The sequence below is a fragment of the Dendrobium catenatum genome, unplaced genomic scaffold (genome assembly GCF_001605985.2).
Source record: "Dendrobium catenatum unplaced genomic scaffold, ASM160598v2 fragScaff_scaffold_51, whole genome shotgun sequence".
Taxonomy (NCBI): Eukaryota; Viridiplantae; Streptophyta; class Magnoliopsida; order Asparagales; family Orchidaceae; genus Dendrobium; species Dendrobium catenatum.
In genome coordinates, this window is record NW_021318513.1 from 224,322 (window position 1) to 240,150 (window position 15,829).

At 36.0% G+C, this 15,829-nt stretch overlaps 3 protein-coding genes across 3 annotated transcripts; all 3 read right to left on the reverse strand.

Annotated features, from left to right (window-relative positions):
* Positions 1 to 67: 67 nt before the first annotated feature.
* LOC110106230 (pentatricopeptide repeat-containing protein At5g06540-like) lies at positions 68 to 2,059 on the reverse strand. Its single transcript, XM_020836039.2, has one exon. The coding sequence runs from the start codon at positions 2,020 to 2,022 to the stop codon at positions 148 to 150; it is 1,875 nt and encodes a 624-aa protein (XP_020691698.1). The 5' UTR covers positions 2,023 to 2,059; the 3' UTR covers positions 68 to 147.
* Positions 2,060 to 3,681: 1,622 nt separating this feature from the next.
* On the reverse strand, positions 3,682 to 6,274 carry LOC110106250 (protein FLX-like 1). Its single transcript, XM_020836077.1, has 5 exons — positions 5,894 to 6,274; positions 5,215 to 5,419; positions 4,863 to 4,940; positions 3,848 to 3,930; positions 3,682 to 3,768 (listed from the first exon to the last, which is right to left on the reverse strand). The coding sequence occupies exons 1-5, from the start codon at positions 6,272 to 6,274 to the stop codon at positions 3,682 to 3,684; spliced, it is 834 nt and encodes a 277-aa protein (XP_020691736.1).
* A 5,183-nt stretch (positions 6,275 to 11,457) lies between these two features.
* On the reverse strand, positions 11,458 to 14,831 carry LOC110106258 (expansin-like B1). The gene is made up of 4 exons (XM_020836087.2): positions 14,182 to 14,831; positions 13,311 to 13,596; positions 12,625 to 12,757; positions 11,458 to 11,751 (listed from the first exon to the last, which is right to left on the reverse strand). The coding sequence occupies exons 1-4, from the start codon at positions 14,327 to 14,329 to the stop codon at positions 11,554 to 11,556; spliced, it is 765 nt and encodes a 254-aa protein (XP_020691746.2). The 5' UTR covers positions 14,330 to 14,831; the 3' UTR covers positions 11,458 to 11,553.
* Between the last annotated feature and the right edge of the window lie 998 nt (positions 14,832 to 15,829).

Here is a 15,829-nt window from a genome sequence, read left to right on the forward strand (position 1 = left end):
TTTTCAGAGGCGAATCAGGACGCGCCACGCACGTCATTTTTTTGTTGTGTAACGAATGACGTGACACGTTCTGATTTCGTATATGAATCATCTGGCGTCCGCACAGAATAATTTCTCCTCCCTTAGACAGGATGGATATCATATCAGTCACCAGTAATCATTACAAGAACAAATACCATCTCTAAAATGATGAAACCGACACCGATCTCTAAGTACAATCTCCCTTCCATAAATCTTGGATATCATCTTCATCACCAAATGACAATCTTCACACACACGAAGGTTCTTCATGATCCTAAGCGTCGTCCCTCTCTCACATCCAATCAAACCAAACGCAAGAGCCAACTTCTCACTATGATGATAAAGAGAACTCTCCTTCTCTTCCTCTTCCATATCAATCACCACCTGTTTGATCCTTGGCTTGTACCCTGCCAGCTTCAACTCCCTCCTCATCTCCTCAAGCTTCCCATAAACCTCTCTTTTTTGACGGTGGGAACCATCCCCAGCCATGAATTCATGAACCTCACCCTTTATGTCAATAAAACTACTCCCAGGTGTCTTCTCCACCTTCCTTTCTTTCATAATTCTCCTCAGCTCTGCAACTTTTTCCCACATCCCTCTGCCGGCATAGATGTTCGATAGCAGAACGTAGCGACCGCTGTTCTCAGGCTCCAACTCGAGCAATTTCTTCCCAACTTTCTCTCCTAAGAATGCATTTTCATGAATTCTGCAAGCATTGAGCAGTGATCCCCAGACTGCACTGTTTGGCTCCATGGGCATGTTCTTGATGACTTCCTCAGCTTCAGCCAACATTCCTGCTCTGCCATAGAGATCAACCAAGCAACAGTAATGGTGAACGTCTGGCTGAATGTTATAAACCTTCACCATTGATTTGAAATACTTCACTCCTTCACCGACGAGCTTCGAATGGCTACAGGCATTCAGCACTCCAATGAAGGTTACTTCGTTAGGTGAAATTCCAGAAAGCTCCATCAATGAAAACAGCTTGAGTGAATCCTCTGCACGGCCATTGATGGCCAACCCGGTGATCATGGCGCTCCATGTCATTGAGTTCTTTTCCTGCATTAGATCAAACACATTGAAGGCATTCTCCACACAACCGCACTTAAGGTACATATCTATCATCGCTGTGCCAATACGCACTGTGACTGTAAAATCTTTCTTTAGCAGGTAATTCTCCACCCACCTGCCTTGCTCAATGGCGCCGAGATGAGCACAGATAGAGAAAATATTCACATAAATACTCTCATTTGGCTCCATCTTCTCCATCAACATCTTATTGAAAAGCTCCAATGCTTCCCTGAAACGATTATTCTGAACAAGACCATTAATCATGACACTCCAAGAGATAACGCCTTTCACAGGCATATCATCGAACAACTGTCGGGCGTCATCAAGAAGATCGCATTTCAAATAAGCTCCGAGCATTATATTCCTTGACGCATCGTTGAAGTTGGAAATACTATCAAAAACCAACTTTGCAGATTCTATTAACCGGAAAGAAGCATATATCCGAACCAAAAAATTCTGAACTGAGACATCCGATGCCTGGGCGAGCTTTAGCGCCATCGCGTGAACCATTTTGCCGAAGGAAAGATCGCCAGCATCGGCGGAAGCCTTGAGGGCAAGAGCAAGGGTGGTGGCGTCGGGGTGGTGGAGGCGGGAGGATTCTAGGCTTTCCACAAAGAAGGAGAGCGCGGAATTGGTATTCGGAAGGGAAGCGTAGGCGCGGAGGAGGATATTGGCCATAAAGGCGTCGGCTTTTTGGGCTGTGAGGAAGAGTCGGCGAGCGTAGGGGAGGGAGCCAGCGGGAGAGAGGGCGGGGAAGGAGAGAATGCGGGCGGCGGCGAGGTTGTCGGAGGCGGAGCCGGTGGTGATTGAGAGAGCGTGGATCTGGAGGAAGTGCGGCATGGAGTTGCAGAAGAGGAGGTGGTGGAGGGCAGGATGGCGGGAGACGAGCTCATGTGGGGGCGCCCATGGCGGGGGACTGGGAACAGCCATTTCGAGTTGGCGACGGGAGGATAACGGTCAGGGAGGCAATATGCTGATTTCCAATCATTTGCTGGTAAGTTTTTTGTGGGCCTTTATATTCAAATTCAAAATAAAATAAATAGGAATATCTGTAAATTTATTTTTTAATAAGGTTAAGAACACATACCGAAAAAATGCTGCATAATTTTTAATGTTAAATATTCGGTTGAGCTATGCATGGGATAAATATGAGGACACAATAGAATTTGATAATAGAAGTTATACAAAAAAAAAAAAGAGCAAAAGAAAAAATATGAGTTTAGGGTACTGCTTTATAAAATGATTTTTTATTATAAAATTTTTTAAATTAAACAATTTTGGTATTAGAAAGTTGTTTTTGAAAACAACAAAAAAATTATCCCAAATGAAACCAAAAACTTTTGTTTCTTTATACTTTTCTTTGGCTTTGTCTGGGGAGATTTTTTTATTGCTTTGTAATGCTATTTATAGTTAAAAAATCTCTTAAAAACAGAAAAAATAGTAATATAAAATTGTTCCAAACGAAACCTCATCAAATTACATTATATGTTTAGCCTCCTATAATTTTAAAGAGGTTATTTTTATGATCCTAATATAAATTATAGTCTTATTTTTTCACATATGTCGCTTATTCATGTAAACATTGGCCAAAAAATAATGCTCAATTGTGACCAACAACCCACATAATTTTGTATGTTCCTCTTTTATATGCTTATATATTAACCATAAAATAGGCATTTTATGTCAACATATGTTATACCAAGTATAACAATTACCTTTCTTTAACATTGTGTCTTCAAATATTTTGACTAAGTAAACTAAAAACAGGAGGTGGTGATTAAGGCATTGTTTACTTTTTGAAGTAACTTCTTAATGTAAAATTTTTAATTTTTATATTAAAAAATCTGCTTTAAGAAACTGTTAGAAAGCCATCCCAAACAAAATCTTAAACTTTTTTACTACTTTATAAAACAACTTTCTAGTACAAAAAATTTTAATTCAAAAAACTTTTTTATTAAAAAAATTATTTTTAAAAAACAGTAAAAAAACTATTCCAACCAAGCCGAATACTAATTGTGCCTAAGAAAGGCCTCAAAGTTTGATGTCTCGAGTATTTAAGTAATTTTTGAATATAATGATAATACCAAGCTCGGCAAATTAAATTTAATAATAGTACATAAACTATATGTAAAAGATTTAAAAAAATAAAGAAAGAAAGAAACAAACATCTCTTCATTGCACTGTAATCTTAAAGAAGAATTAAGCGAACAAACCACCATTCATCAGAACTGAGGATAACAAAGAAATTTTTTTAGGAAAACAATCAGAATTGAGGATCATTCAGTCCTTCTTGATCAATGTACTCTATTTGCAGGTTTCAAGTACATTAGATTTAACTGCTACATCAAAATAATCAAAATCCAAACTAATAATACTCATAATGATTAACTAAAAATTCCACCATCACAAGTCAGGTCTCACAGATTTCAGTTTTCTAGCCTAGAATGTTAGTAAACATCACTTCAAGGGGATTCAGAAAGAATTTCAAGGGAAAGATTTATGCTTCATTTGAGATAGCTTTCTTACTGCTTTTTAAAACAGCTTTCTATCCGTCGCAAAAGAAGTTTTAATCAGTCAAAACCTACTATTTTATCTCTGCCCATAAGCACTCCAAGAACCATGTCCAGGACCGAATGAAGCTGCACATTGTGCTCCAGTATCAACACCTCCGGGAACCTTAAAATGCAACAATGTCATAAAAAATTATAAAAATATATAAGATTATTCATTTTTGGTGCAAGTGAAGCAGGCGCACAGAATTCATGCCATAACCATAAGGGTAAGTGTTTCCTCTATGGGTGGAATCAGGGTTCCAATAGTTCCCAACAAAGCCTGCTGCTACAAAATCCAAAATTAGTTTCCAAAATTAAAACTGAAACGGAGATGTAAGTTCCTAATACATGACAAAGTAAAATAGTTGATAGAGTTGAAACCAAATTGAATCTCTTCACAAAAACAACAAAGATACTATAGAGTTGCAACTAGTAAGACAAGACAAAGCAAATTAAGAAGGAAATTTAACCTAAATACATAAATACAAACGTGCATACATTTGAAGATACACAGCAAATAAGCAGCAAATCCTCACAACTAATTATTTGTTGCTTATTTACTATGTATCTACAAATAAACAGTAAATACGTAAAGCGTAGGCAGAGCTTACACATAGGGTATGCAATAATCCGTAAGATCCTCTATATTCGGACTCCGCACATAATAATTTCTCATTATCCTATGGGGCCATAGGAAGGCCCAAAGGATCTCCATAAACTCTTATTGCTACGGGATTTGAGAAAAATAGCTTCATATTTTCACTTCTTTGCTGAGAATATATTGAATTGCACGCACATGCGACTACTGTTTCAGTTGGAAGTCATCTTGCAATGAAGTGAGATCAGATTTTTATCCACTATGCTAAATTCATTCCTCATATATTTCTTCTACATAATTTGTTATTGGTTAGCATAATGCTTTTGATTTTGATCGAGAATTGATTTTGAGGAAATTAATTAATTTTCTCCTATTATAATTATCAAATTTTCAATATCATTTCATTATTAATTGGACGTGATGATTGTTAGTGCCTATTTTCACAAAACCAAGTTGAATGAGCAACTTTGATCTGTCAATTGCAGGAAAAACGTGACGCATGTACCTTGATTTCCAGCAGCTTCTCCCTCTACAACCCTCTTCTCAGCATTAGCCACCTCTAGGCGTAGCTTTTCTACTTTGCGAGCCATCAATATTAGATTTTTTTTCTAGTAACTGACCTTGCTCATAATTATCAGCATATTCCTTCTTTTCGTACTCTATAGCATCCCTGTAAATCAACGCATTCCCAAGCTTATCTCCATTTTAAAGATCAAATAAAGTAAGCCGATTTCCCATGTCATCCTTGTGCTGAAAAAAGAATAAAGCTAAGGACTTTTTACCCTTATGAGGCATCTAATCATTCTACAAAACCTCAATGAATCAACAATTTCTCAGTCGAACCCAATTAAAAAGAATAAATTTCACAAGAGGACTATACTAATACAAATGTCGTTTTTATTTGCCTAAAGGATTGAGAAAGGCAAAGGGCACCAAAAATATACCTAGTACGTTGCACTTCCTGCTTCATACCTTCAATTTCAGCTTTAATTGCCAAAGCCCGCTGCAATTCGGCTGAGGCCCTCTCCATGTCTTGGGTAAGCATCTGAACTTTGGCTGTAAGATCCTTCCGTTCTGCATTCAGCTTTTCTATTTCACCCTGAACCTGCATGAGCTCAGCCCTCATCGCATCAGCAGCACTAAGTTCTGCATTCATCTTCATGGAATTGTCATAAACCTGTTAATTCCATAAGGAGGATCGCTGTGTGTTACAAGAATATGCTTAAATTGCACTTCTATATAAAGAATGGCCAGATTTATGGCCTACATGCTAATACAAGATTTATCAGCAGCAAGCATGATTCCACTTTCATTTCATAAACTCGCTTCATGTAGATTTTTTTTTAATCATCGAATGATGCAATTAGTACTTGTTCCACAATGTACATAATTTGAAAATCAACAAGGTATATGAGGAACCAATGAGCACAAACAGATTCAATATATAGGGCTTTCAAAAAATTATCGCCTAGCTTTCCCTACAGACAGGTTTTAAATCCTTTTTCCATAGAGCTTACAATGAATTTAAGCGCAAAAACTATCCATCGCTCAAACATCTAAAAATAGAGAACCCTAGAACGAGGAAACAAAAAAAACAAAAGTTAAAAAAAAAAAAATTATTATTATAATTGATCAAAGAGAAAAGATATACCTCCCAAAACTCAGCATCCCTCTCAGCCTGCATAGACCCAACAGCGTGGGAGACGCGATGAAGCTCGTGATGGACGGCAACAAGTTCTTGCACTAGCGCGATGTGAGTAGCCGTCAACCCCTGGTTATCGAGAAGCAAGCCCTGTATCTCATGGTACTGATCCGCGAGTTGCTCCTCGATCCACGCCGGCAGAAGCAGCCGCGACTCGCGAAAGCCGCCATTAAAGGGCGGTGGACCGTCACACATCTCGTCGATTATAACAGGGTGGCGGTGGGTGGCAGTTAACTGGGAGAGGCCATGAACCAGGGGACTAGACGGTGAATGTATAGGTGGAAGAGTGTCGTTCAAACTGTTACGTGCCGCGTTGCTCGTCACTAACATTTCAAGGATTTGAGAAAACCTAGTAGTAAGATGCGGGCAAAACTATTCTTTTTATTATTTTTAAGTCTGATTTTTTTATATAAAAATTGATTATTATTTAAAGAAGTGGTAAAAAAATATTATTTATGGGCGGATCCCCCTTTAGCTGATAATTTATTTGATATAGAACGGGTAGGAGGCTGTGCTAGGGAGAGGTGGAGTTCCGCAGGGTTGCACTGGAGAATTCCTGCAAACTCTTGATGGTTTGAATACAGTGGGAGTCTTACTTGATTGCAGGATAAACTTTAGGACAGCAGCTGGTAACTTTCCTAAGATGTACTGATTGTTAGGTGGCGCAGGACAATTAGTGTTCAGCTGGGAAGGCACCAAGGATGATGCCTTGATTTCTGGAATTTTTATTTTGCGGTGTATTAAATGTAGTGGCTGAATTTGAGGGAGGAGTCAAGCCTTAATGGCTATGAGAAGGCTGAAGGTAAATGCCAAGCATCAGGTTCTGCACTAGAAAAGCTTTTCTAGTGCAACTAAGATAGAGGAGGGGGCGGCAGAGCTTGAGAGGAAATAGGGATTTAATTTCAACGGGAAAAATATGAGTTGGGAAGGAATTAAATGAGGAGGGGACGTGGGGTTTTAAGCTAAAAATTAATTCAGTGATTTAGAAATAAATCAAATTGTCCAAGTTGAGAATAATACTAATGGAAAGCAATTAAATGGAGATTTGAGGATTTGGATGTGAGGAACAAAACTGTTACGGGAATTGTAATTATTTCCAAAGGAGGGACTTAAAATTACAAAACAATTAAATGGAAATTGCTTGGCTATTGAAGAGGGGGGCGGCAGCATGATCATGGGGGATTGGGATTGTGTGCCATGTGTACAAGCTTGCTTAAATTAGATTGGAACTTAGGAAAGTATTTAATTAACTCTATTTAAATTTGAATTCAAAATAGTGTCAAGTTAGAAACTTTTCAAAAATAGAATGATAAATTAGGAAAGAATTCAATTTTCAAATTAGTGGAATTTGAAAATTTGAAAACCGTCCAAAATTAAATCACCCAAATTAAGTTTGAATTACATCATGAATGAGATTCGATACTTTCCTAAAATAGCTTTCTAATTTAGGAAACTATTTGAAATTCAAAATTCGAATTTCAAAGGATGAAAATAATTTCCTCAATTATTTGAACTCTTTAGATAAGCATTAAGGTGACATTGACTCCTCATTCATGTAGACAAACATGAGTGGCCGGCGGTGGAGGAGCTAATGGGGGAAGGTGTTCGGCGGCCAAGAGGGTGGGATCGGGTGAAGGTGGCCGGCGGCTATGGGAAAAAATTTGTGGAGCATGGTATGGTGGTTTGGCCGAGGGGTTGAGAGGGGAGGATGAAGAAAGACGATGGCTAGGAAAAAAAAGAGGGAACAAAACAAAAACAAAGAAAGATAGAAGATAAAACGAAAGAGAGAAAATAAAAACCGTGAGCCTCGGACTCTTCCAAAGACTGACGGGTGATTCTTTGCCTTTTTCCAAGGGACTTCAATTCACGAGCCCGGACCCATTCTGCGGCTGGTGAAACTCCGATTCCTCTCCATAGAAATCCCACTATCGTCCTCTCACAAGAGCACGATTATTGAGCATAAATTTTTAATATCAATTCTTCATCCCATTGCAATAGCTAAAGGCCCTATATATAGGCCACAACATGAGAAAAATCAAAAATTACAAAATTTCCCCTTGGGCCATAACACTCACATAAACTATCCTAGGGGTAAAACAGGAAATACATTATTTAAGAACTAAAATTCATAAAAATAAATCATAATTGAAGGTTTAAATTATAGCCATCGATTTACGATGCCTCCTGTGATAGATGCGCCAAATCTTCGTACCGATGTCCGCATCATTATTATTCTATGTGGAGTCCAGATGGCGTATGGAGACCAATAAAAATATATTACGTCACCCCATTGTTTGGTACTGAGCTCGGTACCCCTCGGTACCCAGCACTTAACCGGATGGAAGAACCGTCCGGTGTCCACATAGAATAATGGCTCTTAGATAAGGGCCCCATAAAATAAAATTAAAAAAAAAACTTTATTATATAAGTCTTTAAATAATTTGTCAACCTTGGCCAATTATTTACTCTTTATTACTAGGATTTTTAGGCAATTGTCGCTCAAAAAGTTTTAAAATATTATGGTCTTTAAGTAATTGCCCCCTAACACAATTAAACACATAATGTAGATATGTTATTAGGAAACGATGAATCAAATACAAAGAGAAATAGTAAATAGAACTCATCATTTTATTTACTAATTTGAATTTCAAAAATATATTTACAATCAAAATTTATTATGGTGATTCTACCTCCTGAAACCCCTACAGGGCGTTGCCTCTTAACCCAATGATCTAATCGGGTAAGTCGAATCCCACCAGAAGGCGCTGCCCCCTTGGACCTCCAACGCATCTGTGAAGTGTACAATGATCAAGGATATAGTTAGGGTATTGCAAGGCCTAGTCACTTTTGGTAGTTAAAAGATATATTTATCAACCAATTTCTTTTTTCTCTTTTTTTTGTTATTATTGACCCATTTTCTTGTAGTGAATGGTCAAGTCAATTTTGAGGTAACACCAATAATTACTTATTAGTTTGCCTCCCTGAAAATTAATGCTGGTTCAATTCCTGATGCTCTTATATGCTAAAACTTTAAACTTAGAAATTTATGATTAGAGTCAAAAGAATCCAAAGTCATAGTGAGTTCAATATTCATATCCAATGTTCCTATCATCAACTTGAAATTCTCTGTTATTCACCAAATTTATATCAATGATACTAACACGGCCGCTCTCTTATCCGCGCAGGATCATAATTGTAATTTTCGTTGTAATATTAGTTCAAGAAATTTTACGAGTACAATAATTAGAACTACAAATGAATGCAACGTACTATACGTTGCGTCTAATTCAACTAGATTATAGCTCATTCATCATTGTTCAATTAACTGGTTGAATTAGTTTGAACACTTATATGAAAAAATATATTATTAAATGAACAAGTTTAATTTGTTCATCATTTGTGATTATTAACACTAATATCATTTAAAACTCGTGAAAAGTCCGATTAAAGTTTGACATAAAACTTATTATGAAGCACGTTATCATTAATGTGTATATAAGTATATGTGTATTATAAACATAAATACAAGCATATTAAATATATTTAAATTTTAAAAAACTATAATAAAAATAGAGTTTATAATAAGAATATTAAATTTATAATATGAAAAAATATTAAAAATTAAAATGATATGATTTAAAATTAATTTAAAATATACTTTATTTCTTACCCATTCTTGCAATCCCATTCGACTTTCACACAGCTCATTTAGGCTTCGTTTGGGACGGCATTTTAAATGCTTCTTAAAACAACTTTTTAATACAAAATTTTTAATTTTTGTATTAAAAAGTTATTTTAAGAAGCAGGAAGAAAGCTGTCCCAAATGAAACCTTAGGCTTTATTTGTGATGGCTTTTGTATTGCTTTATAAAGCATCTTTTTTAGAAAATAAAATTTTCTTTAAAAAAAGCTACTTTTTTTGGGGAAATTTTGGGGCCTAGGCTCATAAATTACTATAAAAAGAAAGTGTTACATGTAAAGAAGTTACAAGTAAAAACACCCCAAAGATAAGCAAAAATAAAAACTTATGAAGGGCAAAAGAAATAAACCACAACTATACCACCCAAAAAAAAAAATCATTTAAAGAACCAAAAAAGTGGTAATATGCACTGAAGAGGCACAAAAAAAAGCTTGAAGGCTGCTACATCCAACCAGCAGAAGTAAGAGCAGTGAATATAAAGCACATAACACAGCAGATTGAAGAATTTGCACCCGAAGTAGCAATCCAGAACATGAAGCCTATCAGCGGCAGGCCGACAAATAAAAGTGCAGATGCGGAAGTCCAATTTGAAAGATTCAGCTTCAGAAAAATCCAACACCTGCATAGTAAGATAAGCAGTACCCAGCTCCCAAGCCATAAAGATTAGACTTAGGAAATCAAAATAGAAGAATATCAAAACCCTGGTTGCCCAAAGGCCGTCCAAGGGGCCTGCAAATAGGAGCATCATCATTGTCCAGTCTGGGCTATGCAGGATTAACGAAGGGACAAAGGGACCCGAAAGAATCCAGCATTGAGTAAATCCAACATCAGCACAGATGCACCAACCCAATATAACCACATCACAAAAATAGAGATACCCCCCGCTTATAGCCTTTCCAGTAATTGAAAAGAATCCTTCCATTTTAAATTTTTTTTCAAATACTAAAAAGCAAAGAAAGAGTATTAGAACTTTGCATGTTACCCCCAAATCTCCTTGAATTTCTTTCCTTCCAAATGTAATAAGTAGAGCAGCATATCAAAAATTTGTAAAAAAAATTTATCGAAGCCTTGCCTTTGTAAGTATCATTTACCCAGACAAAAAGTTGAAGCAGGGAGGGTCTAAAAAACATCCCCACAGTAGCTGGAATGAGAGCATTGAGCACAGAAAAAGAGTAGGTGCATTCATAAAAGAGGTGGGATACTGATTCATCTAAGATATGACATAAATTACATCTGCTAGGCACAACTATATGCCTAATCCGAAGAGCATCTGCAGTTTTAAGTCCCCATCCAAGAGCCATCCACACATAGACATTATGTTTTAGACAGTTTCTTTTGTGCCACACACCTTTGGACCAATTTCAACTAGGTAAATCTATATAAAACTCCTCACTATAATTTTTAAAGTTAGAGTTATACCCATTTTTCCAAAGTAAGCAGGGAGCCTCACCATCAGTAGCAAGCAGAAATAGGTTTTTAAGTTGCACAGGCATGAAATCAGGAAGCATCCAATTATCATCCTTATAAAAAGAACCCAGAGCACAATCTGGGTGTGAAACACCATGACCCAAGTATTCCTCAAGTGTAAGATTATAGCACCAGTGGTCCCTTAGTAACGAAATAGGAGCTTGCCTAGTGATTCTAAAGTAGAAGCAAGTTTTAGCATCAGAGGCAGTCTTACAGATAGATTTCCAGAATTTTGTAGCTTTGATAGAGTGTAATTTTATAGCACCAGTGGACCCTCAGTAAAAAAAGCTACTTTAAAAAGCCATAAAAAATTTGTCTGAAACAAAACCTTAGTCCAACATCATAAGTAATCAAAATAGATACATAATATCAATAATATCATCTGCTAAAGCTAGCTTTATTATATCATTAAAAGCAAATTAGCATACATTACGATACAGGTTTCAGTCTAGCTGAACCAATGTGTCATAGGTTACACCTGCTTGCCAATTACTCGGGATCACACCTGTAAGCTGCACCCACTTCTGACCATCATCACCGCTCGTTTGACATCGGATGGTCAAGGGACCCTTGGGAGGGTTCTCCATGTCCCACACATCACCATATGGCTTACGCATTTTCCTCCATGCCTTGTGGTCCTTCTGTCAGTACAGCCAATATCAAATCAACTAAATTTCTGTATTATAATACACAATTTTTCTAACTATACTTAAAGCCATCTAAAAGCATTAAAAACTGTAATTTAACATTTTTAAAACACTGCTGAAATAGGGTTAAATGGTTGAAAATAGATTGGCTTCACTCTTAGGGGCTGTTTAGTAGCAGAATTTAGGCCGAATTTGAGTGAAATCCAACAAAACAACCTAAAATGCAAAACCAAATCTCATGGCAAATGAAACAACCTTAGACGGAAAATTCTGCCTTTTCATGCTAAATCCAGGATTTCCGAAATCATTTTTTTTGTCGGATTTACGAAACCTGTTGGCTCGAGAGGAAGAATCTACTCGTTAAATCCGTTCTATAGCCAAACAGTCACACGAGATTTAATAGGATTTACATGAATGTTACCAAATTATTTTTCAGGATTTAGACCTCTCAGGTTTCCAAAATATAGATTTAACATATTTATGAAATCCTACTTAAATCAAATCCTAGGTGCTACCAAACAATCCTTAGAGACAGAATGCAAAACGAGCATATATGTGAAAAGGTTGTAGTAGCTTCAGTGACAGATAAGATTAGAGAGAGTCATCTTAGATGGTTTGAACACATATTAGTCAGTCTTCTAATGACCCGATTAGTAGAGTTGACATATTGGATTTGGTCTATATTAAGAAAGTCAGAGGTAGACCTAAAAAGTCTTGACTGGAAAATATTAGAAATGACATTTTTAGTAAATTGACTCTTAACAAGACATATTTGAGAAAAATGATTCATATAGCCACCCCATATAGCATGCTAAAAACATGATGCGGTTATTGTAACGAAATACAAATAAGGAAGGTTAATTATACCTGCCATATTTCAGCATCTACGATATCCTTCTGTCCTGCTCGATAAAGGATAATGATAGCAAGATAGTTTGGATAATCACTGTGCTCATTGATCTTAACCATCATGTTGGATCCTGGATACTTACATGATATCCTGCATCAATAAGAAATTATAAATAATAATTAATATTCCATAATAATAAAATTAATATATATAAATATTATTATTATTAACCATTGATCAATCATGTACAATATGCAGTTCTTCATCTCAGTCATTCTGTTTCTTAACCTTTAAAAATAAATTGAATGGCTGAGATAAGCAATTGCATATTCATTTATATATATACCATAATTTTTATATTTATTTATATATCTTAATCTAAATTTCTATTTTATTTTAAATAATTTAACAATAATGTTTTTTATATGACGTAAAGATAAGCGAATCTAAAAATATATAAGGATTTTATACTTGATGACTAAGGCTTCATTTGTAATGGCTTTCATACTGCTTCTTAAAACATTTTCTTACTATTTCTTAAAATAATTTTTTAGTACAAAAGTTAAAATTTTTGTACTTAAAAGCTGTTTTAAGAATTTATAATTCTAAATACTTATATAATAAAAAACTGCTTTTAAAAAAACAGTAAAAAAGCTGCCTCAAAAAAGCTTAAATTATTACTCTTATGTATATTTTAATATACCTGCGATACTGAATATCTACTACACCATATGGTATCAACTGGGAAGCCATATTAGGCTGAGCAAGTTTTGCAAATGAACGAGCACTGAGGATGAAATCTGTATCGTCTCCAACACCGTAGTCTGTCGCCACAACATTCACACCATCCGTGTTGCAGATTTGTGGGTATGTGCATCGCACCTGGTAACACGCACCGCAACCTGTGCCGCCACGATACAACTTGTGCACTGCCGCTACATCACCACCATTGATTTGAAGTCCAAGATCAATGTAACCACAGGCTCCTCCTGCAGGTTAACAAGAAAAATGTGTCATTTTTATGGAATAGCTTTTTTATTAGGGATACGTGATCGATTTAGGCTTCATTTGAGACGTTTTGTTTTTTTTTAAACAAAATTTTAGTAAAAAAATTAATTTTTTTTTGCTAAAACTCCGTTTTAAAAAACAATAAAAAAGCAGTCACAAACAAAGACTTCATTTGGGACGGCTTTCTTACTGCTTCTTAAATAAGTTTTTTATACAAAAATTAAAAATTTTGTACTAAAAAGCTTATTTATGAAGCAATAAGAAAGTCGTTCCAAACAAAGCCGGAGTCTTAGGCTTCATCTAGGACAGCCTTTTTTTCACTTCTTAAAGAAATATTTTTAGTACAAATATTAAATTTTTTATACTAAAAAGATACTTTAAGAAGCAACAAGAAAGTAATCTCAAACAACGCTATAGAGTATTATATTTCTCAATTTCTCTATGAGGGGTCATCTTGGATTAATTTTTTAAGGTCTATTGACTAAATTGAAAAAAAAAAAAATTGATGTTGTTAGGAGAGGAGATTATTTTAAGCTTTTTCAGAAGAAATTATTGTGAATACTTACTGTAGTTAGCAGGGCAGTCTAAGCTAGCAGGGCAGTCGAAGCTGCCATAGAAGGAAGCACGAGAGAAATTGAAAGTACTCTGAGAGTTGGAAGGTGAAATGAAAAGAAGGACAGAGACAATGCATAAAAAGGAAAGAGTTCCATCCATTAGTAGTTGATCTCACTCACAGTCTCAAGGGAAGCAAGGAGTTGCTAAAAACATATTCAATTCATCGCCATATTTATAAGCAAGGGAGATGTATGCATATAGTGGTGGGGCTTAGACTTTAAGGTCCCTCTGGCACTTACAGAAGCAAAGCATATGAGCAATAGAACTATATGAATGCAGCCAAAATTATAGGGTGATTCATCAACTATTTCCATATATAGATGAAAAGTTTGGTTGCTTTGTAATAATAAGAGGGTTGGTGGTAGTGGTGCAAGTGATGAGTTGTAAGATAAGTCTGATAAGGCCAATTTGGGTCAGAAGCACTAAGTATATACTGTTCGTTTGGATGGAACTGGCAATTGATAATTGGAACGATAAGATGACTCATTAGTTAATATGGCCAAACCCCGAAGAGTGCTAAAGCATTATAGCATGTCTATGGATACTTCTTCTTATCTTAAGATTACAATAATTAATTAACTTTTATATTACAATTATTCTGAAAATCAGTATGATAGTTTTAATTTTTTATGTTGATCAAATTTTAATAAATAGAACATCATTTTTTTTATTCATGATGTTGTGTGCATGTGAATTTGCACATTTCATTTGCTCACTTCACATTCACACAGAGGCGGAGCCGGCTTCAATTTTGAGGGGGGGAAATACAACACAAAAATAATTAAATATTAAAAAAATATATTATAGATCTATATATTATGAAAAGTTCATTATCACACTATCCTCCATCTTAGAGTTACAAATATGGAAAACAAGTTGCTCAAAGATGATATGAGATTCATAAAAATTAATGTGATTGAATAAATGGGAGAGGTAACGTCAAAAAGAAAATCATGCAAAAATAATATAATATAATTGTTTGCTCTCATATGCCTTTCCAAGTGTTCAATAGGTAGTTGGTGAGTTATAGCAGGTGGATTCATGTCTTGGAGACCTAGAAGGGGAACTCGTCCAAGGTTCATCAAGACCTCATTCATTGAGACATCGAGTGGGGAGTCGCCACTCACAAGGATAGTCAAGGGTCCTTGCAGATTGCTCAATTCGCCACTCACCCCCTAGGAGGGCTTGCAATCAAGGCTTACTCACCCTCACCCACGATAAAGTACTATTATTAATCATGCTGGTCGCATAAGCTACGGGAAAGCGCCCACTAAAGAGAGTCTCACTTACCATTTCGGTCAATCGATCATGAAGCCTATTTTCCCCGCAAATCAAGTTATACTTGTCTTCCATCCCGAGGGGATCTAAGGCCTCAATGCAGGCTGCTAGTAACTTCAAAGTTCTTGCCTGTCATAGATCTCTCTATTCAAGGCTCACTAATGGACTGACTTATGCCTATTCACCCACAAATACTCGACATTATTGAACTTGCCCGGAGGCAGATAATTAAGTTCAAGCAAGGCAATCTCCCATCAAGTCCGAGTGTGATACGTGCCTAAGATAGTATATACTAAGAGTCATTAATCTATGCATTTTTTA